This window comes from Pagrus major, chromosome 12 (assembly GCF_040436345.1).
Source record: "Pagrus major chromosome 12, Pma_NU_1.0".
Classification (NCBI taxonomy): Eukaryota; Metazoa; Chordata; class Actinopteri; order Spariformes; family Sparidae; genus Pagrus; species Pagrus major.
This window is the reverse complement of record NC_133226.1, coordinates 23,919,779-23,946,186: the sequence shown is the minus strand read 5'-3', so window position 1 is coordinate 23,946,186 and position 26,408 is coordinate 23,919,779. Positions and strand designations below refer to the sequence as shown.

General features: G+C 43.5%; 1 protein-coding gene across 2 annotated transcripts in view; it reads right to left on the bottom strand.

Annotated features, from left to right (window-relative positions):
- The window catches only part of col5a1 (procollagen, type V, alpha 1), an 82,310-nt gene that overhangs the window by 5,212 nt on the left and 50,690 nt on the right, over positions 1 to 26,408 (bottom strand). The window contains exons 22-64 of one of the 2 annotated variants that reach the window (XM_073478296.1): positions 25,985 to 26,029; positions 25,162 to 25,215; positions 25,030 to 25,074; positions 23,752 to 23,805; positions 22,566 to 22,610; positions 22,294 to 22,347; positions 21,443 to 21,487; positions 21,015 to 21,068; positions 17,938 to 18,045; positions 16,220 to 16,273; positions 15,727 to 15,780; positions 14,904 to 14,948; positions 14,664 to 14,717; positions 14,523 to 14,567; positions 14,360 to 14,413; positions 13,563 to 13,616; positions 13,421 to 13,474; positions 12,694 to 12,801; positions 12,517 to 12,606; positions 11,898 to 11,951; positions 11,501 to 11,608; positions 11,297 to 11,404; positions 10,110 to 10,163; positions 9,932 to 9,985; positions 9,729 to 9,836; positions 9,590 to 9,643; positions 9,392 to 9,499; positions 7,188 to 7,241; positions 6,907 to 7,014; positions 6,720 to 6,773; positions 6,575 to 6,628; positions 6,402 to 6,455; positions 6,224 to 6,277; positions 6,001 to 6,108; positions 5,806 to 5,859; positions 5,649 to 5,702; positions 5,372 to 5,479; positions 5,169 to 5,222; positions 5,035 to 5,070; positions 4,883 to 4,936; positions 4,501 to 4,768; positions 3,167 to 3,279; positions 571 to 639 (exon numbers count right to left, since the gene is read on the bottom strand). In XM_073478296.1, coding sequence (XP_073334397.1) covers positions 571 to 639; positions 3,167 to 3,279; positions 4,501 to 4,768; positions 4,883 to 4,936; positions 5,035 to 5,070; positions 5,169 to 5,222; positions 5,372 to 5,479; positions 5,649 to 5,702; positions 5,806 to 5,859; positions 6,001 to 6,108; positions 6,224 to 6,277; positions 6,402 to 6,455; positions 6,575 to 6,628; positions 6,720 to 6,773; positions 6,907 to 7,014; positions 7,188 to 7,241; positions 9,392 to 9,499; positions 9,590 to 9,643; positions 9,729 to 9,836; positions 9,932 to 9,985; positions 10,110 to 10,163; positions 11,297 to 11,404; positions 11,501 to 11,608; positions 11,898 to 11,951; positions 12,517 to 12,606; positions 12,694 to 12,801; positions 13,421 to 13,474; positions 13,563 to 13,616; positions 14,360 to 14,413; positions 14,523 to 14,567; positions 14,664 to 14,717; positions 14,904 to 14,948; positions 15,727 to 15,780; positions 16,220 to 16,273; positions 17,938 to 18,045; positions 21,015 to 21,068; positions 21,443 to 21,487; positions 22,294 to 22,347; positions 22,566 to 22,610; positions 23,752 to 23,805; positions 25,030 to 25,074; positions 25,162 to 25,215; positions 25,985 to 26,029 — 3,060 coding nt within the window. Of the gene's footprint in view, positions 1 to 442; positions 512 to 570; positions 640 to 3,166; positions 3,280 to 4,500; positions 4,769 to 4,882; positions 4,937 to 5,034; positions 5,071 to 5,168; positions 5,223 to 5,371; positions 5,480 to 5,648; positions 5,703 to 5,805; positions 5,860 to 6,000; positions 6,109 to 6,223; positions 6,278 to 6,401; positions 6,456 to 6,574; positions 6,629 to 6,719; positions 6,774 to 6,906; positions 7,015 to 7,187; positions 7,242 to 9,391; positions 9,500 to 9,589; positions 9,644 to 9,728; positions 9,837 to 9,931; positions 9,986 to 10,109; positions 10,164 to 11,296; positions 11,405 to 11,500; positions 11,609 to 11,897; positions 11,952 to 12,516; positions 12,607 to 12,693; positions 12,802 to 13,420; positions 13,475 to 13,562; positions 13,617 to 14,359; positions 14,414 to 14,522; positions 14,568 to 14,663; positions 14,718 to 14,903; positions 14,949 to 15,726; positions 15,781 to 16,219; positions 16,274 to 17,937; positions 18,046 to 21,014; positions 21,069 to 21,442; positions 21,488 to 22,293; positions 22,348 to 22,565; positions 22,611 to 23,751; positions 23,806 to 25,029; positions 25,075 to 25,161; positions 25,216 to 25,984; positions 26,030 to 26,408 lie in introns of both variants that reach the window. The other variant, XM_073478297.1, reaches the window with a different exon arrangement.

Below are 26,408 nucleotides of genomic sequence, written 5' to 3'. Positions count from 1 at the left end.
GTGCAAAGTGATGTATTCACTGTGAGGTGTTTTTGTCCACACTATTAAATCAGCTGTGTATGGATAATGCTGTAGCTTCCTGAGTCATCGGAGTGTCGAGGCACGCAGTCACTCTTAGGAGATGCTCCCTTAATGTAGCAGAGGAGGATATACAGCCAAGATTTAAACAGTCGGTTGTTTTAAACTCCATCAGGTGACGTATGTGTTGCAAATCTTGCCTGTATGGTCCACAAACCTCTCCTCCATTTCCTTGTAAGAGCATCACCTATGTGTCTGGACTGAAGGTGAGTGCAGCTCAGTGCTCGATCATGCACCCACAATACCAACAAGCAAAGGTGCCAGTGCATGTACATACTTGAGAAAACCAGAACCATGCAGAGCCTCAGGCGCGCAGAGTCCAGGCCGGAGCCGGGACTCCGGCACCGCAGGCGGGGCCACTTACCAGGGAACCTCTCTTGTAGTGACTATACCATGTGCCTGGCGAGTCTTTGGGCCATTTTGCCATTTTGCTCTGTAAAATATAAGAGGCATTCAGGGAAGGGAAAAGGACTCTGGGAAAGTCGGGCTTACCAGTTTACCACGTTTGAATTCACTGAACCAGGAGCCGGGATTCTCCTTTACCCAGGATGTGAGCCTAGCCTGGGGGCATGGATCGAGGAGGAGGAGGAGGAAAAAACAGTGTTAAAAGAAAGGAAACAGATCTGACAGCAACACATCCCCTCCCCTTCTTTCCTCCTTCTGTTTGTCCTCTGAGGAGTCCTCCCGACCTGAAACAGCATTCAGTGAGATCAACCAGACCAACCGGGTCCAGGGCAGAAATTTTTAGCAAGCCATTATGCCATTTTGTACAGTACAAACTGTAGCTGGCAGCTAATTGCTGCTGAAAAATTCATGAGTACACAGTGATTAATTAAGAAATGATCGCCTGCGAGGAGCTCTTATACGGCGGCCTCTATCCCTGCTGTTCGGTGTTAGTGCTGTGCAGCCATGGTGCACTGACTTTGTTATGCCATTAAAAGCCGTGAATTGGCCAACAGGGCACAGCTCTAATGGTCTCAGCTCTGACAATGATGAATTTCTCCATAATTAGATAGCAGGGTTTGATACGGAACTGTCATCAATAGCCTAATGCGTTAATGAATGATGAGCCGGAGATCGCTTATCGCTGGGAGATGGCATACATTAGACCCACGCTGCCTTGAAGGTGACCTTCAGTTTGTTTGCAGTGGAGTGGACCGAGCAGAGGAGGAACTGTATATCCTTGCTGTGACTTTCTGACGCAGTGACAGCGTGTCTGGTAGAGATGGAGCGATCGACAAGCAAGGAACTGGAATCGGGCCGATCGGTGTCAGATATATCCGATTCTGTGCCGGTCAGATTTACACACATGCCACCCGCCTCAGCTGACAGAAAGAAACGTTGTATTTAAGGTTGTTTATCTAGTTTATGTTCACTTCTTTCATTTCAGCCCAGTGTGAGAGTCTTAACTGCGTTTTGCTGTCATTTACAGTAATGCTTCCCGACGCCTTTCTCTCTATGTACATGTACATTTATGTATTATTTACTTTTTACGTCTACTTTTGATACTTACAGTACAATTTATATCAGATACTTTAAGACTTTTACTCAAGTACTATTCATCTGGGTGACTTTGACTTTTACCAAAGTAATATTTTAACACAATATCTTTACTTTTACTTCTCAAGTATGACTTTTAGGGACCTTTTACAACAACTACTTCCTCTACTACCGCTACTAAGGTAAGTACATTTACTCAAGTACTATGCTTAAGTAGCCTACAATTTTGAGGCACTTGTACTTTACCAGAGTATTTCCATTTTCTGCTACTTTTTACTCCCACTCCACTACAGTCTAGAGGCAAATATTGTACTTTTTACTCCAATACATTTATCTAATAAGTTGGGTTACTGGTTACTTTGTAACTTTGTCATAAGACATGTACTCATGTACTATTCATACGGGTGACTTTCACTTTTACAAAAGTCATATTTTAACACGATATCTTTACTTTTACTCAAGAATGACTTTTGGGTACTTTTAACTACACAACTATAACTTTAACTATACAAAAGCAGAGCACTTTATTTTGAAACTTGCGAGTTTGGCCTAATGTTTTATTATGAACATAAATGTTTGTGCAAGTTGTAAATTCAAGAAAGAAAATTGGAATTGGCCAAAATTGGACTCTGCAGGTCAGACTTCGTCCAAGACAATTTCAGTCGGTGCATCTTTAATGTCCGGCTTGTGATCCTGTGGACTGTAACTACACTCTCCTCCTATAATAACTGTGCCAATCCAAACGCATGTGGGAGTGTTTGGAGTCTTTATACACAGACTGACAGCGCAGGCTTTTCTTTTCGCCCCCCCGTCACAAATGAAAGCAGCCCCATCCACCAGGACGCTATAAAAAGTCTGCTTCATTATTCTAAGCTTAGGCAAACTCCTGCTCCTCTGAGGCTCGGTGAGTGGGATCATTAAAATGGCTGTAGCTCCGTGCTGTTACACAACCTCCCTGACTTGTCACAGTGTTCCCAGTGTTTCACCACGCTCGCTGCTCTCCTCGCCTCTACATACTCATGCATAATGAACCAAATAATCTGCCCCGACGTGCCTGTCACCTGCCAGAGGCTTTACAGGTGATAAAGTCCTTAATGGCATCACACCTAAAAATGGCACGTAAACAACACGGGTGAGTTAGGACGATGTGTGATCTCCACTCTCAGAACTACACTCAGATTTAGCATGTTTGTAAAATAACGTCGCTCCTCATGGGATTAGGAGTCCCGTTGAGTCATCTCCCACATCTTCATCTTGGTAACAACACACCAAGTAATCTCACAGAGGCTAATTATATGTCTACATGTGTAGGTACAACAGAGCTACCGCTGCAGCTAGTCTTGAGACGTTCAGGTTATTTATACAGTACGCGCGGCTGTTAGTCCCAGACGTGAGGAGAAAAGAGGAATTTACATGCAGCTTACTTCGCTGTCAATCACAACACAAACCAGAGGCTGAAAATAGTTTCTCTTCTTCTAAACACATCATCTTTCTAGTCCCAACCCTTTTCTGCCTCCTGTACCCTCAACCTAACTGTCCAATACGGATGTGTTTGTGCAAGTGTGTGTCTAAACGCTGCCAGGCTTACCCCTTCAGACTTCTTATCTGGGTAGATGCAGCTCTCGCCGCCTGCTGTGAAGTTGCAGTAGACCTTGAAGGAGTCTCGGGAGCAGCCCTGGTTTGGATCAATCCAGTATTCACCTGGAGGAATGGAGAGAGAGAGAGAGCAATTACAGAGTGGCATACGTATGATTTAAAGCCTATACCCGTCTCCCTTGGGTAATGGTGATGTCTGACATGATATGGCTTGCTGTGCTAGAAGTATCCTGCGTATCTCAGTCTACAACTCCCGATGCCAAAAACATGTGGACGCCGTGAAAAGCGTAAATACAAACATCATTTTCCCAGCTCTCCCGTTCTTCTGTTGCTCCTGTCCCAACGTATTTGAAACCTATTGCTGGCATCAAATTCAGAACAAGCATATATTTACAAAAATCAATGAAGTTTATGAGGTAAAACATTTAATATGTTGTCTCTGTACTGTTTTCAACTGAATGTACGTCAAAAAGGATTCTGTTTTGTTTATTTTTTTACGAAGCGTATCAATGCAAATAATTAATTAATTAGTCAATACTTAGACGATTGCAAATGTCACCGCAGCTGTGACGGATTAGCCGCCGAAACATCCAAAATGCAGCGTGTAATGATGATTTATGGTGGACGCACAACAACATCAGCGCATCATCAGCATCGACCCGGAATGAACATTTCTGAGGACATGACGGGCTGATGAGTTGTGTAATCAAGCGCAAAGTAGTTGTTGTTTTTTGTTTTTGCCCAGTGAATGTGCACATTTTAAAAAGCATTGTACGTGCGCATCTGCCAGCGGGCCATCATGATAAGAGGAAGCGTAATCATATGTTAATTCCACTAAAGAGGAGACAAAAAATGTGTGCATCAGCCAAAATGAGTTCATCGGCACATTCAATATTGCCAAAAATCCAATATTACAAATTCTAGAGCTGCTGCTGATTATTTTCTCTGGTGATTGATTATTCATTTCGTTTATAAAATGCCAGAAAAAATGATGGAAAGCCCCAAAAAGATTTAATCAAATTGCTCGTTTTGTACTACTTTCACATTAAAATCTAAGAAATTCAATTTACTGTCACATACAAGAATGAAAAGCAGCTAGAGTCGGGGCACGTTTGACATTTTTGATTGAAAAATTACAATCTGCTGATGGACATACAGCATGACAGGGCCCATTAAAAACATGAATGCAGTGTCCAGTAGCTTTTTTTTAATTCTGCTAAGCTGCCTTGTGATAATTGCCATTTCAGTGCAGACATTAAAAACTGCAGAGAGGAAGGATTAGACAAAAGACCTCATGCCGCATTTCAGATTGACTGTACTACAAACCATCGGGGAAGTCGGGGTGGCAGAGCTGCAGGTCCTTGCAGGTACGAGCGGGGTTGCCCTGTGTGCCCAGCGGGTGCTTCATCTGCTCGATCTCCAGCTTGAGGGAGTTGAGCGAGCCGAAGATTTCCTCCATGCCGTCGTCGTAGTCCTTGTAGTTGGCGTCCACGGCCGCGTCGTCCATCACCTGGCTGGCGTCGATGTTCCTGCGAGTTCTGCCCTTCATGGAGGACTGGATGGGGAGTGGGTGGATGACATCGCCGGGAGGTCCCTGTTACGGAGAGATGAAAGATGGAGAGACAAAATGCCAGTCAGAGATCAGGATGGAGATTGTTTAAAAGTGACAATAGAATACAATTCAAAGAAGACTAGTGCATTGACTTACAGGAGGTCCAGGAGGTCCAGGTGTACCAGTCTCTCCCTTTGGTCCAGTTTGACCCTGAGAAGGAAAAAATGAAAGAAATGCTTCATCTTAAACCACAAAAAGACACTTGTTGCTGTTTCCAAAGGAATGCAGCTTTCAAATAAAACACTTACCGATGACCCTTTAGCTCCTTTGGGACCAGGAGGACCCTGAAGACACAAAGATGATCAACAAATCAATACTGGCTCAGACATAACAGGCTTTTTAGTTACGACACATACAACACATATGATGAGAGGAGGCTTACAGGTAATCCAGGAGGACCAAGGGGACCGAGAGGACCTGATGGACCAGCAATACCCTGGAGGGATAAAGAGAGAGTGCGATCAATACTCATGAGACAGTATTGACTAGGATGAAGGATATTGGCGCTGGTCACATTTTGGCATTGTGTCATAAAAAAGGTTATCAATAACTTCTGAGTGGGCTGAATATTGGCGTTGCTCTTACATTGTCTCCTTTGGGACCATGTGATCCTGAAGGACCAGGAAGACCTCTGTCACCCTTTTCTCCCTGTTCACCTGGGGGTCCGATAAGACCGATAAGACCGGGATGGCCCTGAAGTTGGAGAACAACACACATATATTATCAATACAGCAATCAATAATACAACATTACATACATTAGCCATATATGTCTGGAGGCTAACAGCAGAGCTAATCAATCTGTTGGTAAAGAGCTCCATTAGTTTTATGCTCTCAGTTGGAGAAGTTCTGGAGTGGCTCACCTTTTCTCCTTTGACACCAGAGTCTCCTTTCAGGCCGGGTAAACCAGGAGGACCCTGAGAGCGGGAGGACACATCGAAGACTGTGAGTAAGGACTCAGCTCACACATTATGTGAGATACGTAGCTCTGTTAAAAGACCAGGAGTCACTTCTACTCACCATAGGTCCGGGAGGTCCGTCTGGGCCTGGAGCACCGGGTAGGCCTTGCTCTCCCTGATTAGAAACACCAGATACACATTTTATTTATGTTCAGCAGTTTATTGAAAAGCGTTTCTGTTTACCTGCTCTGCACGCTGTCTCATTAATGCTACAAAAGACATGACTGTGATAAATTGGTGGAAAGACTCCACTTACAACTGGGCCAGGGATACCCCTGAGGCCTTCAGAACCGGGCTTGCCAGGTGATCCTTGAGGACCAACGGGACCTGTCTTTCCTTGGGGACCTTCCAAGCCAGATTCTCCCTTTTATAGAAAAAACAAAATGCACAAACACCATTTAATTCCAGCTCATATGTTTGTTATTCGACATGACTGGAGTACTAAGTGACAGAAAATCTGTATTTGTCGGAGGCGTTACCTTGGCTCCCTTCTCTCCTTGTCTTCCCTCGGGTCCTGCAACTCCAGGGGGGCCCTATATAAAAAAGAAAAAATGACAAGGATTCATATTGTGGAATACAAAGACGGAACATTTTAGCATTTTGACATTGATAACTTTTTGCAAAGACGAGGACAAGTGAGCACAAGGCGGTACTTACTCTCTTTCCTGGTGGTCCGGAGGGACCAGACTCTCCAGTGGGTCCAGGGGAACCCTAGACAGAATTTAAATTATTAGAATTTTAAACAGTATTAATTTTGTGTGCTTTAAAATGGCATTTTAAATGAAACGATTCCTTTTCAGAGTAGTGGTAAAGTAAGAAAGGACACTCACGGCCTGACCAGCCTCTCCATCATCTCCCTTGTCACCAGCTGGACCGTCTAACCCCTGTGTAAGAATTGAACAGAGCCTCAGTCATGCTGCACCGCATAGAAAACAAACTGTAACGACAAGCTGAAGAAGACTTAGCCATACGTACAGCTGGACCGGGCTCTCCAGGGGGACCAGGGTCACCGGGGAATCCACTTGGACCCTGCAAGTCAATAAAAGGTTCAGATTTTTAGTTTAAGGTCACATTGGCTGTCCTTTCTGTGAGGTCAGAGCAGTGGTGAGAGTACACTGATTTATAAAATTAAATTCTGAAGCCGAAGGTGGAAAAATCTTACAGGGCTGCCTTTGGGACCATCATCTCCAGGGGGACCTTTAGGGCCGGGAGGTCCAGCTGCACCGGCGGGACCGGACTCTCCCTTTTCTCCTCGCTCTCCTCTTGGACCCTGGAATAACACGCAGTGTTTTTAGTAATTCTGATTCAGATGGTAGCAGAAAACTAAAAACAAAGTTTAACAGTCAACAGACAACAACAATTATTCTTTTTCTTTGTTGGTGAAATTATTGTTGGTCCTTTGATTCTTTGTAGAAATGGATGAAAGGGAATAAGTTAACTCACAGGTGGGCCAAGTTCTCCCTGAAGACCGGGCTCTCCTGTTTCACCAGCATCTCCCTGATAAGAGAGAGACAGGGGGGGGGGGGGGTTATTAGAGGTTGAGAGAGGCACACATTATCAGAGGGGTGATTTGTTGATTCAACATAGTTCTGAAATTCCCATCAGTTACAGCAGCCCCTCACTGTCCCGGTGCCCTTGTCACCCAAATGGGGATAGAAAGAGATGACACAAGAGATTTCAATCCATCAAGTGGCAGCAGATTGTGTGGCTGGAGCGCAGGAGGCCGCTGACCTCACTGTTCTCCCTGGACCCTGCACATATATCTTGTCTCCTTCCTCCTGGCTTATTGGATAGCTGCCCTGTTGACTCACCTATACGCCGCGCGCTATCGTTACTCACTGTCACATAACCCATAACGTCCTCCCTGCTGAGGTTTACTGCAGATGCGGCCTGCCACACCTGTTTCAGGGGGAAAACGTTAGCCCGTGTCGTGTTCGGGAGACGGGAAGCCAAATCGAATCGCACAGCTCTGCGGATGCCAATGACAAGCTGTGAGCTGATGTGTTGTGATAAGCATATCCAGATTCTCTCTTGCATGAACAAAAGGCTCTGCATTGTGAGCATCAAGTCTAAATTAGTGTCTGGCTGTCTTCCACAGCCTCTCTTGTTGCTGTCAAGAAATCCACTTTAAGCAGTCGGTACGCCTGTTTAAAAGCATGACTGATCCTCCTGTATTAGCGGCTCGCACTCGGCTCCTTATGCAACGCTGCATCAGAGGAGCCCTGCAGAGGTCTTTGCCTGCATCCTCGCGACAACCTGCTCCTGTTCATGTTCAAATCTGCTGAGCACGGGGGAAACCGGAGAGCATGAGAGACAGCTGCTCATCACAGATATATGAGGGATGTGTTTACAGGAGAAGAAAGGCCTGAGCTCGGTTGCTCCGCCAGCTCCCTGGCCTGGCTACTAAAAATGCCAGATCAGCTAAAGAGCCATTAGGCCAAAAGAGCGCCCGTGTTTGTTTGCAGAGCAGAAGGACAGGCTATCCTCTGGGAGATTATGAAGGAGCAAAAGGTGATTCTATTGACTGAGCCAGATAAAACAAATCACACTATCACTACGGACAGAAAGTGATGAGACGGCACGCAGCACTGCGGCCAGCCGGCTGCAAAAGCTGCCAAAGCAGGGCCTTTCATAATGAAAGAGCAGCAACAAATAAGAGCAGGAGCTGATTTTTATGAGAGCCGTCTTTAATAATGCATTTATCATCTTAGAATTGCGAGAGCAGTGCCTTTGAGTATTTATTCATACTGTCTCCACCTTGCAACAGTGCTGCTGGGGATGGCAGCCTGTCCATTAGATTTGCTGTGCATCTGTCACTCTGCGGCAGATAAAAAACGATCATGTCCCGTTTAAAAGGGTATAATATAAATAGGCATGGGGAATATTAATGGTTGCAAAAGGCTTTTAAAGGGTATCATACGCAGGCTTCACCGCATAGCACTCAAACTAACTGCCAGCACAATTAATCTGTGTCTTTCTCAGTGTTACAAAAACCAGTGAACAAGATACAAACCACCTTTTCTCACAGAAAGTAAGAACAACTGTGCACATAATCAGGTGTCTCATAACATTAAGCCCAGTTGGGGACCTCTGTCGTGTTGTCTACCTCTCTGGAACAACTGCCTCATTATATACTTTAAAAATTAACATGAGAGACGGTGCAATTTCTTTGGAAGGGAGCCAGGAAGCGCCATCTGGAACAAAGAGGCTATAGGATGATGAATTCATTATCAATTGAAGAGACGCTTTCATAATGGTCGATCGGAACGGCTCCTCCCATCCACTTTAAAGTGATTACAAAGCAGTCCAAATACAGTATTTACACGAGTGGGCGATGTCGCTTTTTCACTCGAAATAATGTTCCAGCAGACAATTAAATTTCTGTGTGTAAATATGTGCACAAAATTGATTTGGTTAAAATCGGTGCGGTTGAATTACAGTTGAAAAAAAAGAAAGTCCATAGTAGTATCAAATGAAAGAGCAAAAAAAGGAGGACGTCTGTGTTTACATTTACACCTGGTGCAATCTCCTGCCAAAAACAGCCATCAAAGCTACCGCAAGTCCTTCAACACAACCTCAACAAGGCTACACAACTGGCACAAGACAGTAAAGGTGAGCAAAAACAGACACAGAGGAGAGGTTTTTACCTTTTCTCCGACAGCACCAGGGTTTCCAATACCACCAGGAGGTCCCTGAGGGCCATCTGCTCCTGGAGGTCCTGAGGGGCCTCTGGGACCAGGGGGACCGGGCGGACCCTACACAGAAGAGAGGATACAGTCTGATGAGTAAAGACATTTCACCTGCAAACTTTAAATGCAATGTGTTGAAAAATAACACGCTCTTACCATTTGACCAACGTCTCCAGTTTCACCTTTCTCACCAGGTGGACCAGGCAAGCCCTGAGGAGAGCACAGAGGATTTAATCATACTGTTTCTCAACAATAACATTTGACCACAGTTTGTACTTGTTACTGTAGCCCGCACCTGCAGCCCGACTGGGCCTGGAGGTCCAGGGAATCCTCTTGATCCTTCATCTCCCTTTTGACCAAACAGACCCTGCTGACCTCTGGGACCAGGCTCACCATCTGCACCCTGGGGGTTATTTGGGAGATAAAAGTGTTAGTGGTACTGTTGGGATACAGATTAAGCAGATGAGGCACCGAATGATGTGCAAGGTAGACACTTACAGCGGGACCGGGTGCTCCTACAGGTCCTTGAGGGCCAGTGGGACCAGGTGGACCCTGCAGAGGAGAAGGAACAAATCAATTAAAGCCAATGAATCCGCAGTAAATATGGATCAGCCTTTACAATCTCATGCAGTCATGATACATGTCATGATAACGCTGTAAATGAACAACTACTCACATGTTCTCCTTTGTCACCTTTGCTTCCTTTCTGACCCGGCTCTCCGAGCTCTCCCTGCGAAACGAAACGATTACAGTGTGAAACGGAGACAGACGAAAACCCTCGATTCAAAGTAATACTCAGCTGAGAGAGAGATAAAATGTGACAATGAGCAACGTTTAAATTACTATCAAACACTCTCGAGAACAGAGGCTGACATATCAAAGCACAAATATCTCAACAATATCTCACCTCTGAAGAGACACTTTATTTTCAATATTTCAATTACATCTCTCCAAATGGTGACAAATATAGTTCGCCTCATCTGACGGGGGATTATCGTGATGAGTCACTGGCGCTACTAGCAGCCAGAACAGAATAGATAACTAGTCCCATCTAAACCTGTTTGCACCACAATTCCCAGAGCGACCAACCTTGCACCATTATTTCAAAGCCTCCACGTGCTGTGGGTGTTTGGAGGAATAATGTTAATAACTGCCAAATCCGAAGGCATTTACTTTTGTGTTTTGAGTCAGACAAAGCTCTTTGTGAGGCAGCGTTAGTGTCTTAAAATAAAAGCCTTGGAGCTGTTCGTTCCCCTTGGACAGGACTTATAATGAGAAAGTGTCTGAATGTGTGTAAACATTAGCGTGTGAGATCCCTTTTTTTATCTGCATGGTAAATACCCTCTGTGTTCCCTGTGTCCCTGTGCACCACGGGGACCATCGTGAGGCCAGTTAAGAACTGAAGCATGCTTCAAAGGATAAGAGATTATCCTCTGAGTATCTCTGTGGATGATCTTCCCCCAAATGTTTTGCGAAGGGGATGAGGAGTTATTCTTGCTTCTGAATGCTACAGAGGGTCACTTTCACACATTCTGTCACTGCCACAAAAATATCCTCCCACTCCTCTTTCTGTTTGTACAGCAGGGTACAAAGCTGAAACAAGGCAGGTTCACCTTTTAAAGATCTGTTAATCGATGCAAACTCTGTCAGACAAATTCCCCTCAGAGCGTTTAAGGTCACAGGGAAAGAGGTGAGAGAGTATCTGGCTTAGATCTCATCTGTAAAGTTTAGTGTCTTTGTGAGGTGGTAGGTGTGAATGTACTGTAGATTAGTGTGTGTGTGCTCAAAGATTTAAAGCTTCGATGCGGCTTTACTGAATTTCATTATAGTTCTCCTTACTTGAAAAGGAAACAAGTAACTCACCTTGTCTCCGTCCTCTCCAGGTGGTCCAGGAGGTCCTCCAGGTCCTGGCAGACCCACGGGTCCCTGAATACCATCTCTTCCAGCTGGGCCTTGAGGACCTTTCTCTCCCTAAAAGAAATGTGTTTTTTTTTCATGTCAGACACGCTCAATCTGTGTCAAAATTTTCTGTATATAGCAGCAGTCTTTTTGATGTGATGTTCTTACCGGTCCACCCTTCTCTCCAGCAGGGCCTGGTGGTCCTTGAGGGCCAGGACGTCCAGGAAGACCTGTAGGTCCGGCTGGGCCTGAAGGACCACGCTCACCAGGAGAACCCTACATCCGCACCACGGAGCAATGTTAGAAATCAGAGAACAAAGACAACAAAGCTATAACGGTAAAACAAAGGAATATCAGGCACATCTACACGACCAAATAGGTCAGACCTCGTCTTATGTAAGTAGCGAACTGTGCATATCATTATATTATGTAAGAGCCTGGAACAACTGAGGGTGGGAACTCTGCTATAAAGACAATTCCCAGAGATGGAGGCAGAATACTGAAGGTGTGAGCGAGAGAATGAGTGTGACAAAGTGAGGATGCGGATGCAGTAAGTTGTACTCACAGCGGGACCAGGTGGGCCGTGAGGACCCTCATTCCCTTTCAGGCCGTGAGCCCCCTGCAGAAACAGAATAAAAAGAAGGCTTCAGAAAACAAACACATCTGTCGGGGAAGCACACTTCCTGGCTTGCACTGGACTGCCTATCTTCAAACAGGCTCAGCGTGAGATGGAAAACCTCCTACAGTCCCCAAAGTGGAGGCTGAGAGCAGACGGGGAGAATAGCTATTTACCGAAACGACGGCAAACATCCTTTACATTACAAAGAGAGAGGTGTGTCGCATCATTTCTGCATCCTAGAGCGAAACAAAAAGCTGTCGCTGCCACTGATTTCCCGACTAACAAGTTTGCAGCAAGAAAACTGTGCGAATTGCGTAACTACCAGGACATAACTTTTGTCGAGTTGGAATAAAAAAAAAAATAAATAAAAAAAATAAACAGCCCGGAGCACGCTGTTCACTTTCTGTAGCCCACTCAGGGATCTGATATCATGTCTGATTCTTGAAGTTCACCACAGTCGTACAGCTTACAGATTTAATAGCCCAGAACGATTATGCAATAACCAAGCTGTGAGAGATATTGAATTTGTGTGATGCTATTGTGCCGAGCAGAAGGCGATACTAACCACAGGGCCTGGCAGACCTCTCTCTCCGGGGAAACCTCTAGGACCGGGAGGGCCGTCTTTACCTGCTGGGCCTGAGGGTCCGGGGTCACCCTGTAGATCAAAACACAACGCTATTAATCCTGTAAACCCAGTGTAAGCAGAGATCATTAAATATTAAAACTGAGCTTCAGGACTCACCTTGGCTCCCTCTTTCCCTGCAGCTCCAGGTAGACCTTGCTCGCCAGGTGGGCCTGGGGGTCCAGGGTGGCCTCGATCTCCCATTGGTCCAGTCTCACCTGTTGGACCCTACGATTGAAAAGAAATAAAAAAATAAAACCATGCACACTACAGCACAAAACCCCTTTTGCAGAGGAGGTGTGAAGACGAGGCATTAGGAGGAACACTGAGCAAAATCAGCAATTTGATACAAAAAACCCGACGCTACAATTTCTCCATCTATTACAAAACATGGCGCGGAGAAGCTGAGCATTTGCTGCGTGGGAGGCTTACTAGTCATTAAGGCCACATACAGCTCCGTTATCATCAATGTTCTCAGCTGGCATTAGCAGAGCGGCTGGGAGGGAAAGTCTGTTAAACGTTTATGCATAATGGATGAAGATCCCTTTTGCTAATATGAAAGAGGATAAACACTTAAGTCACGGCTCGTATAGGTACGAGGATGAATCCATTTTTTGGCTGGAAAAACAAAAGGCTGAGTGTTTTGGTAAGTCTACTTAATCTAAAATACTTTGAGATTTGTACAAATGCAGATTTCTTATTTTTTCCGCACTTAAGGGCGATTTTTTTGTCTCTGCACACAAGAACAAAATCAATACGAGTTACGCAACCAAAACAACAGTCAGTGAGTCAACTGATAATATTATATTAGACCGAAACAGAAAGATGGTCGGAGACTGTGACTCACCTGAGGTCCAACCACGCCTGGAGGGCCAGGAGGTCCGGTCTTGCCTTGGAATCCCTGAAAGAAGAAAAAAAACAGAGCTGTCATTCAAACGACTCTGGAGAATACAGATGAAGAGCTAAATATTCAGGGTCGTTCTACTCACAGTCTCTCCTCTCTGTCCAGGATGTCCAGGCAGTCCGTCTTTTCCTGCAGGTCCCTGAGAAAAACACACAAAAATATGAATGGAGTACATAGAAAGGCATTATGGGTAGGGCTGGGTATCAGTATTGACCAAAATAATCCAGAACCAAGTAGAATCGAAACTAAATAATCGATTAGTTGTCAACTATTACATTGATTGATTTTTGTAATCGGTTTAAGCTGAAAATTCTCTGACTCCAGCTTCGTGGATGTGAATGTTTCCCTCTATGAAAGTAAGCTGAATATCTTTGGGTTGTGAACAAGAATCAAACATTTGAGTTGGTTAGGAAATTAGCAGGTAAAAAAGGTACCAAACGAAGTACTCTGTGGTATCGGTATCACTTTAAACGAACAGTGTGAGATGTCTCTCGATCAAAACAATGGCAGCTGTCTTCATTGTTGAGTGACCTCCACTGCTGATTGGAAATCTACGTGATTCGGACAGAACTGTTCACAGACAGGGTCGGTTTTTAAAGTGTTATTCACGTTGTGTTTGGCCTTCCTGGCCTACTTCCTTCCTCAATGTCTTCAACTCTCTCAGGCAACCAGATAAAAATGCAGCGTTGCCTTGAGTCAAATTACTGACGTCTCTCTGAACATTGTTGGAAACATTTGGTATAATGCAAGGACACCTATCAACAAAATGTATCACAAAGATCTACGTGGTTTTTAGGCATTTTCAACCAGAACTGTTACATATTGTTATATTTTACCCCAACGATGGGTTTGTATACAGTGTTGTGTGTAGTTTGGACTTACAGGTGGGCCCTTTGGTCCTGGGAAGCCTGTTGGTCCCTGAGGGCCTGGCAGACCCTGAAACAAACAAATGACTCCTGGTCAATAATAAGTTTCTCTCTTACAGAAAAAGATACTGATGTTATGAAACTAAAATGTGCCTCGATGACAGCGCGATGGTACGTACCCTCTCTCCTGGAGGTCCTGGTGGGCCGTCATTCCCTGAGTTACCCTGAGGAGACAAAATAAAGAGTAAACGGTGAACTATAATATAAAATATATATTATAAAATCTATGCGAGAAAGTGGGAGTGAAATATTCTATGCACCTTTGGTCCAGCTTTTCCTGTTGGTCCTCTCGGTCCTCGCTCTCCTCGAGGGCCCTTCAGAGAAAGACAAAGTGGTTAAAATCACAGAAAGGGTCCTTAGAGATATTTGTGACCTGAAAATGCTTCACAGTTGAATCGTGTGGGTTCCCCCGCAAGCGTGGTCAGGTTGAACCTCCATGTTCACTCGGCTGCCAAGCTCGCCATCTGCATATAAGCAGGAGTCTGCTGAGTAAGACTAACCGTTGGTCCTCTCTGTCCGCGTGGGCCAGGCTTTCCTGCCGTTCCCTGTGGACACGAAGAACACACACCATGATCAAAGGAGGGACACTCGCATCATTAAGAGGCTGCATCCTCTCGAAGAGCGGCTCTAATGCCAGCAGACGGTCACATTTGCAAACACATTTCAACAGAAACGAGCCATTTAGGAGCTCTGAGATCTTTTATCACGAATTACTTGTTTCCAAAGCGCCATCAATATTTATCATCACTTACATTAAATTCATTACTACCTCAGAATGGGGCATTTTAATCAACAATAACGCACAATATAATGGTTTAAAAGCAACATTATCACTGCAGTGGCTGCATACAACTTTAATGAGAAAACAATTATATCTTCTGTGTGGCTTTTAAGTTCCGGTAAAAAAGTGTTAATGGTGCCGCTATCCCTTTCGGCCTGGGAGCTCGGTCTCATAAACTTCACAAATGTTTCGTGAAGATGAAAAGCTTTATGCGGCTTGCTCCGTTCGTGGTGAAAAACCATTACTCTTGCAGGGCGAGCTAATGGCCCGTCCCTTAAACAAAGAAGATGAAACATTGCTCAGGCACCACAACGTGATAAACAATGCTTTTTGGTGCTTCGAAATGAGCTGTGTAAGTAGTAATGAAGAAGAAATGCAATTGTCTTTCTGTCCTTGGTAAAAATCTTTATTTTAGAGCCACGCAGCTACCTCTACGTTGATAAATCCGGAGCGGCGACAGGAGCCTGTCTCCGGCGCTATGCCTGTATCGATCCAACCCTTGTAGGGGATGAGAAGAATAATAAGAAGTCTATCTGACATACCCGAGTTCCTTTCTCTCCGTTGGCACCAGGGAAACCTTGGAAACCCTGAGATCCCTGTATGTGGGAAAGAAAAGCAATGAATCATTTAAGAGACAAACCTTAAATATTACATCCCTTGTTTATTCCCTGAGATATCTGTCGAGTATTAAATGCAACAGGAGATTAAATGCACCATAAATAAAAGCAGATGTCATATCAGGGGCAGAGCGCTGACACCAAAAGGCATATTCAAATCCCCGTGTCTTTGATCAGGGAGCTTCAAGCGCGTCCAGTTGTCAGACTGCAGCTTTGGCTCGGAGAGGCTAAATGATGAGCCATCAAAAGTTCAGCCCTCACATGCACACGTATTCATCTTTCATTCTCTTTCAAATTCACACTGAAACATGAACGGCCAAATAAAATGTGTCCATTATTAACGGGATTTTAAAGTTACTCTATACCGAAATCAGTGAACTGATGGCAATACTGTTTAGAAGTGCATGCGCGCAATTACCTTTGGTCCTTGTCTTCCTGGGTATCCTGGCAATCCGGGAACTCCAAGTTTACCCTGCGAACGAGAAAAGGAACATTTGATTTTAGACGAACTGATAATCCTGACGTTTCGGTCCTTGATCCTTGATCAGATCCCGACTCTCACTTACACTTTATAATAACCTTCATTAATAAATGGTTCATTAAGTATTTTATTGTTTGTTCACGGTGAAAAAACGATGAACTAAAGTTGAATTAGCTATAAAGCTCCAAAAATGCTGGATCCTACAATTCCCATAATGCAACTCAACAGCTTGTCTTCTTAAACGTCTGACATCATCAGACTTGACTGACTTTGGTTAAAGTGAAAGCCACCCATGTGAATAGTACTTGAGTAAGAGTCTTAAAGTATCTGATATTAAATGTACATAAGTGTCATAAGACCAAGAAAAAGTTAATTATATATGTATGTAAATACTACAGGTTGAACGATTATCAGCTGATTATCAGCTCTGATATCCAGCATGTTTCTGATTATTGGAATCAGTGTTTTTTAATTGGATTGGACATAAAATAAATGTATTTGCTTCTTCAATCTGCAGAATAACTAGTAACAAAGTTATCCAATGATTGTAGTGGAGTAAAACTATAATATTTCCCTCCATATAGTGGAGTGGAAGTATAAAGTAGCAGAAATGGAACAACTCAAGTGAAGTACAAGTACCTCAAAATTGTATTCCTTGAGTAAATGATACACTGAGTTTTTATGTGACTTTGTACATCAGATATGAAGTATGTTTCTGGGTTGTATCAGTAATGCAAAAATAATTAAATTAATATAACCAATAGAAATGATGTGTTATTTTTATCTCCTGGTGAATATTTTGTCAAACTCAATGTAAGACAAGCAGACTGCTTCCTGCCTCCACACTACATTTGTCCATCTGGGAACGTAAACAGATACAACAGTCGTCTTACTGGTGGTAGGACTACATTCAAATATGAACAAGCACCTGCTGAACAAAGCGCGTTCATCAGAACCAGCTCAGTGTTTGAATTGGGAAACGTTGGCTGCGGCGCAGGCTCTAATTAAATATGAAAATGACTCAGCTGTTGCCTGGTGTGTGATCCAGATCAGACTAGTGTCTACATCTATAATGCAGTGTAGCCGCCATAATGCAAATATATGTACAATTCGCAGTCACAACAAGTGCTTCATTATACGAGGGAAGCTTTAAGGGTAATGAACACGCGTGCTGTGTTTACTGTGGAACATGACGACAGGCTCATGACTTTCCAGATCAGATTGTGCACGAGTCTCAGTGATGCTCGACGTCAGTTCAAGCCAATTCCCAAGCCTTGAGAGAAAGAGCTGCACCCTCGATGAAAGAAGAGTTATTTTTAAGTATTTCTCAACAACAGCTGACTCCGTGTGTAGTTTAATAAAGAATGTTAAGAACTGAAATCATTTGATGCTCCCAGCTGGTTCAAGAGCGGCGGCAAGGAAAAAAAAATCGGTTGCCGTTCAAAAGAGAACGATTGGAAAAACTATTTTCCTCGTTAAGCCCTGCTGAGCTATAATCCGAGATCACACACGTCTGATGATACAAAATATAAAGTTTTCTTATTCTGTTTTATCAGACGGATAAACTGATACATCCAATTTAGGCAGAGGGGATATCCTCTCTGTGGGATATCAGTGTTGTGGTTGTAGAAGCCAAACTGGCAGAAGGAGCTTACCTTCTCTCCGTTAGGGCCAAGAGGACCAGCATCTCCTGGGAGACCTGAGCGACCCTTTGGTCCCTCGGGACCGTCCTCTCCTCTGGGTCCAGCTGGTCCGAGCTCTCCCTGGAAGCACAGGAAGTCACAGATATCACATGCTATCCAGCAGTTGAGGGTCACTGTGTGGAGTCATGGTACTGGAAGGCTGTTTTTTTACATTCACTGCTGAAAGTGGACATTTCCTCTGCGCTCACTTGAAGGTGGGTCCACGAGCATTATCATCACAAATAGTTTGTAAGCTGATCCTGGTCCGATATTCAGCGTAATACTTACATATTTTATACATACAGCTACCATGGAGCGTTTTCTTAATAACGTAGTTTACATTTCTCACGTGTACCCTCGTGTATCCTAACAGACATGTTAAAATAAATTAGAAAAACATAAATATAAAATATAAATTATCTTTGCGCTGCATATTTTAATCACCTCAATTATTCAGGGCTGCCTAAAGTGGGGCCCTTAGGTCGAAGTTGGCCCCGTCATCCGGTTCGATTTAGTTTTTAATTTGAATGAATCACAATAGTAATCATTGTTCATGCTGCACAGGAATTCAGCCAAGTACAGAACTTGGTATTCTTGTACCATCTTGCATTTTAACAATACAATAGGTGTTTGCTTTCGGCCTGTGGCGTTCTGTTAAGTTTGAGTTTTTGGCTCTCGAAAAGGAAAAAGTTTGAGCGCCCTGGTTGTAATCATGTATGCACTCAGCTAGCTAACTAACTTTTCTTCTTTTCTGCCTATTGCTGGTGCATTTCTGGGGGCTCTACTGCCACCAACTGTTGAAAGAATACATTACACATTTGTATCACTGCCCTCTACAGACAATCACGCATACCACTGGTTACATTATTGAAAACTCCGCCTTTAAAGGCCTCGAAACACCTATTTTCTCAATCAGCTTCTTACTAAAAGCAATAGTTCCTTCATGAACGCAACATTTTATGCTACAGTTACAACAGTCTGAAGTATTTCAGATGGAAGTATGGGAACACGTGAGGCCAATATATTGAATATTTTCGATATTGTCGTATTGATCGTTCCTGTACAACACCATCATATTCTCACACGTTTACATCTGTGGTATGAGCACAGCTTAAAAAAATAATTTTTCTTCTCGAGCGAACAAGGTATTCAGGTCGCCCGTTGTGAGTGTAAAGTTGTTTAAAGAATCAAGTAAAGCTATTTTCCCTCTCTGCCTGCCCCTCAAAGCAGTTAGCGACCCTATTATTGCTTCCCTCTGTACGTGCGCTCCACTTCTAGCGGGACACACACTAAATGACAGAGTACAAACTCGCTCTGACAACCAGTCGCTGCTGCGGAGACCCAGCGGTGTGTGAAAGGTATCTAGTTAAAGGCTTTTGCAGCGTTGCACAAGCGAGCGAAGGGGAAACGAGCGCGCACACCCACACTGGAGTACACATAAAACGGCATCAAGCAAACTGTACTTGACTCACACTTGCAAGCTCATCAAAGGCAACGCTTTAAATTGAGCGCTCACACACACACGCACTTTTCGTAGGGATGCTTAAAAATGAGTCATTTAGATTCTGGTCCATGTGTGTCTCCTCCAGAGCAGAGGGCCTCCTCAACCCCTTGCTTTCATGTGGATTTGCTGCATCTCCAGAGAAAAACAGGCTGCAGCCCCATGTCTCTCTCTCCAGTTTGATGGGGTTTAAAGTGCCATTGATTTCTCCTTCCTTTCTGTACTCGGCTAGCCTGGTCAGGGACTGGAGGTTTTGATGTTTGAAGAACGAGCTAGGGCGAAGTATGTTTCTCGCTGTGAAAGACTGTTTTCTCGCTGCTTGACTTTGTAAATCCCTAACGCAGTTTGGGGAAGCTGTTCCTGGGTACACCTGTCAAACTCGAGCTTTCCTCCTAAAGTTGTCGAGGTTCAGACTGACGGAAGAAAGTGGCAGAGGGCTGAAAAAGGAAGCTGCTGGCGTAAACACACACTAACAGCCTAACAAAGGAACAGCAGCAAAGTCCTTTTCAACAACATGTAATGTTTGCTCATTACCCACAATTCAACAGTACTCGCAGAGGCTTAGACCATAAGGGGTTTACATGTCAGAAGTGTTTGGTACTCCCACCGAGTTCAAGTAAAGGTCACCCTCAACAAAAAAAACTATAAAATAAAAATTGTAAAACAATAGTGGTGCATTATTTAGCATTTCTTGCAGTAATAAGCATTAACCAACATTTAAGTAACAGTTAACGCATGTATCTAATAATAACTGACTTATGGTGTTCATGTAAAATAAGGTATTACTTTATAAATATTATGTAAACGTTTGCCAAGATGTTGTTAACATTTGTTCAGTGAGTCATGTTAGGCTCACGTTCAGGTTCAGGTGTACATGCTTTGTTTTAGCTCCTGTCTCTTTAAGGCCCCTCCCTGCTGCTCTGATTGGTCAGCTCACACATGCCCGACTCACTGTTGCCCTACAACAACACAGCAGCTGTCCTAAATCAATTCTTACGTGCCAAACTAGCCGCAAGGCACAAATAATGCAATTATGTGACATGGTGACGTAGTGTGACGTCACAAAGTCACGTAATTAAAGGCGGGTCTTCTGACGAGGCGTTTCAGGGGCAGTGTTTTCTGTGGGAGAGGGGAGCTTCTGCTGGTGCAGACTTGGACTAAAAACTACATAAAACACTGATGGAAAGGAAAAAAATAGGTCTCCTTTAATATTTATCTCTTAATGAGAACCTCATGGTATAAATGTTCATTAACATATTCATCAACCGTTTACTAATATTAGTTGGTACCTTAATTAACATGTGTATGTACACATGAATACCTTATTATTATTAAATGATGACTAGATAATTAGTTAACCGTTAATAAACTGTTAGTTAATGCTTATTACTGCATTTATTAACGTTCATGACGTACCCTTACTGTAAATAATACAAAATAAAATATAAATAAATAGTAATAATGAAAAATGAAAAGACAAAAGAAAAATAATACACATAATAAACTAAACTAAACTCCAGCTCTCAAGATGTGACTGACACACACTTACCCTGTCACCCTTGATACCCATGTCTCCCTTGAAGCCGGGGAAGCCGTCTTCTCCCTGGCAGGAGAATAAAGGAGACAGAGAGGTGAGGATGTAACGAAGGTGAACGAATGGCATAATACAGATGCTGAAACCCTTTGTGAGGCATTCACACACACACACACACACACACACAGACAGACACACTCTCAAAGACAAGCACACACAGATGTTGAGTCTTGGCAAGATCCCCTGTTGCCATAGAAACTCTTGATCGTCTTTTTTTTTTGCTTCTGTGCCAGCAAAAGTCAGAATACAGGATTTCATTGAGATAATCATTAGCATCGTAGAGCAAGTGTCACCACCATAATTCCTACGAGTGCTGCAGTTTCTCTGAAGTCTCTTCCTCTCACACGGCCACTTTTCTCAGCCAACAGTCGGAGCTCTCTTACCTTTTCACCCTTGTGTCCTTTAAGTCCTCGTACACCGTCGGCTCCCTGTGATGCAACAAGAGACAGACGTTACATACAAACATGGCTCATATTGGACTAAATCTCCACCAATGTGATGATTCGCTTTCCTAAAATAAGGCTGCAAAGTCAGAAAATGTGGCTGGTTGTTCTTCTTTTGTTAAATAACGGATGCATTCAGATGTTATATTTGTCTGTGAAAAACATCTGAACCCCTCTGAACTACTTTTTATCGACCTTTCACCTCGTCTTCCCAGAAAGAGCGCACACTTTGGATTTTCAGCCGTGCCTGTTAGCCAGGAGTCAAGCCGCCTGTGTGATCTCCTCTCTCGGCGGAAGCTTTAACGATCGGATCAATCACAGCTTCTTGCCAAGATTTTATTTGATGGGATTTTCTTTTGTCTTGGTTTTATCAGCTGCTGATGACAGCGGACGAGAGGAGGCCGTTATCAGCCCCTGTGACTAACCTCAGCGCCACCTGATGTGAGCGAGGTGATGTAAAGTCTGACAGGGGGACTCTCCTTGTTTAATCTTTGCGTTGAAGCCTGTTTTTATGCCTCTGTGAGGAAACCAGAGGCCATATTAGCATTCCACGCTTTTCTTCCTTTAATTTAGCAGAAAATTAGGTCTTTAAGTTTGTTGAACAGCTTTTTTTTTTATAAACTCACACTAGTTGGCGGACAAACCTTGAAAATAATAACACAGCGTTTCTTTCCACAGGCATTTCAGCAAAGATAATGGGCAACTATTAGCCCATAACAGTTATTAATTACAGGGTAACACTAGCTGATGATATCACAAATGAATTTATTAGTGGTTGATAATCATCTCACCTTCACGCCTCGGGGCCCGGGATAACCGATGGGTCCTTGAGGGCCAGCGGGGCCCTGGGGAGATAAAATGTTCGGTGAGAGTTTGCGGCACACAAGCAATTACAGTACACACATGCACCCGCAGCGCTACTGTTATCTCCATTAATGCAAAAGGTTTTATGCAAATGTGTCTGAAGTAGGACAAAGACGTAGCGAAGCCGAAATAAATTTGGAAAAAGAACAAATGCGAAGCTCCAAACACTGAGAGAAGTGGAGCGAGAGATAAAACTTACCAAGTGTCCTTTCTCTCCAGGAGGCCCTTCCTTTCCAGGGTGACCCTGTGAATTATTAAGAGAAATGTTATTGCATCTCATTCCAGGATAATTACTGCCATAAATACTACAAGACCCCCTTTAACTGAGGGATTAAGTTGTAAAACTATGGGAGGACGTATCAAACTGGAAAATTGGAATAAGGGCCTTTAGAGTTCAATCTCATTTGGGATTTCTATCCTTAATGCACAGAAATAGAACAGCGCTACTGGCTATTACTGCGCTCTAAAAGCCGAGACTGCCGTTTTGGGACTTCATAATACATCACTCACATACTGTACATGCATGTGCACCCACACACACACACACACACAATGCAGATATCTACTACGGATGTCCGGAAAAAGGGAGAAAAAAGGCGGAGGAATGGAAGGAAAATCGATCGCGTTCTCATGAGACACAGAAGCTCTGCAATGCCTCCGATGGTCTTTTAGCGATGAAGAGAGGATGGAGAAGGAAATAAATACTAGAGAGGACTGACACGAGGGGCATGGAGGGGGCACTGACATTGAAAGAGAGAATATTGCAGTTGATGGAAGATGCAACAAATGGGTTCGCTTAAAAAAAGGAGAGTGTATAAATGGCGCAGAGCTTTTTCTACCAGAAAAAGACTGACAGCCATTAAAGGATCAGAGGTCGTCGTATGGTTTTCCCTTTACACTCTCACTCTCCCACATCCCTCCTCTTTTTTCACACCATCTCTCTTCATTCATATTTCACAGCCTCCCTTGTCTCTGTCTCCCTCAGGTGCCACCTGGTGCCTTTCGACGGCACATTTACCGTTAGCGCAGGTGTCTCCTGTGCTGTCTGTGCAGCGAGTGTGTTAGCATGTATACGTCTGTGTGTGGGCGGGCTGTTCCACTGTTACACAGCTGTGGCTATGTGTTGTCTCAGACATATGTTTCAGACGAACAATTAACTCAGTGTGTTTGTAATGTGTGAAGAGGTTTTGAATTGTTGAGGCGGAGAGGCTGTTATCATTTCTTGATTATTGTCTTTTTACCCTCATTTTATTTGACACATACAGCTTCTTCTTTTCCTGTATGCAACTTCATTTATTTCCTTTATCTTTCACTTCTGCTATTTGCACAGTTTGACAGAGTTGTTGCAGCTCATTGAATCTCGGATGTGTGGGACATAAACTCACCGGAGGACCATCAGCTCCTGGCATTCCTGGCAAGCCGGGCTTTCCAGTTGGACCCTAGATAGAACACAAGACAAGATGTTAGCATTCGAAGGTTATAGGCATCATAAAAGCCTGTTTAAACAAAACTAAGAGCTTACAGCCATGTTTGCATCTCTGTGAGGCTGCACTGGGGCAATACGCTGATGTACTGAGCTAAATGCTAACACAAGCGTGCTAACATTGGATAGGAACTATTTTGGTAATTAATTAATCGTTTCAGTCTTTTTCTAGTAAAAAAAAAGTCAGACATTTGCCAGTTTCAGCTTCCTTCAATGTAAAAAGCTGCAAACATGCCCACAAGAACAATGCTAACATGCTAATACTTAGCAGGTACAATGTTTACAATGTTCACTATTTTAGTCAGCAGCAGATTAGAGGATAATACAAACAAAGGTGGGTTGCAGCCCCAGCTGACACGCTCCCAACAACAATGCTAACATGCTAATGTTTATATTTACAATGTTCACCATTTTAGCTCACGTGTTAGCGTGCTAACATTTGCTAATTGGTGTCGAGTACAGATGAGGTTGACGTTAACGTTTTATTATATTTAGTAATGTAACAAATTAAAACTTTGTGTTGATGCTAAATCAGAAGTCAGGGAATCGCCAAAGTTCATCCCGTGTACCAGAGTTAAAGTTGCATTAAATCGTCCAACTGCTTACAGGGGCCATTTTTATTATTAACTCCTCCAGAGTGAGTGAGTCTGTGTTTCCATGATTTATGATCAACATACTGTTTACTTTTCCGAACCAACACTCTCAAACAAACGATCTTGTATCTCTACTCTGTTCTTTTATTTTCTTCACAAGGCCACAAGCTCTCTGGTTACTCTATTTACAATCAGGAGAGGCAAAATTCCTGCATTATTCATCCTTAAATTCCAACTGTTTAATAATAAACTGAATAACCTCTGCATAAACTGGCAGATATGATTTAGCTGAGATTGGATTAAAATGTATCAGGGCTTCAATCTATCTGTACCGTCTACTAGGCAGTATTTGGGGCTGCGTTGGGGACGGGAGACGCGTTTGCATAATAGTGAGATAAGCATTTGGAGCTGAATAAGAGAGCAACTTGGCTTTCAGCTCATGCAAATGAATGAGACAATTTCCTGCAATTTTAAGATTTGTGGTTTGTGTTTATTAACATTTTATCAAGCTGGCAGTTCTTTTCTTTTTCTTCTTCCTGGGGAGTTATATATTAAAGTTTTTATAGAGCGATCATGTGATTTCTTACCTTCTCTCCTGGAGGTCCGATGGCTCCTTGGGGGCCTGCGAGTCCCTGTGGATAGAATACACAACGCTCAAAACATTTTTATTTGATGGATGGGAGAGAAATCTAAAGTCAGACAACCTGTTCATCACTGACCTGAGCACCTGGGTTGCCTTGCTGTCCGGGAGGTCCTGGCTCTCCTTGAGGTCCCTGGAAAAAGCCATTTTTAGAAACCTCATTATAAATACAAAGATTGATTACGTTATTTACTTGAGTTAAAAGCCCCGTGAGGAGCTAAGAGTGATGCGTTGCACCATATGGTCGATTAAAAGTGAAATGTAGCTCTGAACAGATATAAATTAGTCGCTGTCCGGCAGCACATCACTGCATTATTACCTTCTTATACCTAAACAGGCCATAACTTTTAGACAAACAGCACAATTTCTTGCTCTAGACGACACAGGCTTACTTTCCAAATGAAAGAAACTGCTGAACCACAAACACAAGACACCTTCCCTCTCAGATAACTGGCAATCGATTACGTTGCCCCCGTGCAAGAGTCTGGGAAAGCTGTTGATCTTCCATCTCTACCTAGTTGGACCGTTCCCAAGCTGCTCCAGCCAGGTATTCTCTCATTACAGTCAGCCGCTACCAAGAAATTGACCTGGAATGATACGACTGGCCGTGGCGGACTGCTCAAATGGATCCAAACACAGTCGGTCTATTCTTCATTATCTGCTAAATATCCTCTGATTGTGCTGCTGTGTGTGTGTGTGTGTGTGTGTGTGTGTGTGTGTGTGTGTGTGTGTGTGGGTAAGAAAAGGAGGGCTCAGGAGGTGATGCAGTGGATAAAATAAAGAGGAAGAGATGAAAATGTTGTATTTTTTAGATTCAGTTGTGTGTGTTGGGTTCTTATCTGGCAAATGGAGAACGTCTGATACAGAATATTAGCATTTTAATCAATTCAAGCTTCACTTACGATGTTTCCTTTGGGTCCAGGGTGGCCATCCATTCCAGTAACGCCCTGCAGCAGAGGAGATGAACGCAGCATTTAGTGCATATATATATACACGAGCAGGTCAGCAAAAAATCTGTAATTCACTGAAAAAGTTATTAGTTTGGGTGCATAGTATGTATTTTCTGCCGCTTGGGTTCTCTCAATCAAACCAATTAAAACAAAAGATGTAGTGTGATGACTTTGTGTAACAGTGTGGGATCGTGGGAGTTGTTGTCTTCATTGTTAAACAACCACCACTGTCGATAAAAAACTAGTTTAGTCGCTACAGCCGACTTCCCTCCTCACTCTCTGATGTTTGCCTGGAAGTTCTAGTGACAGGCGGCCAAATCAAATGTACTTTCAAGAAAACTTATAGATTTGTCTGAGTTTGAACTACGGGGTGTAA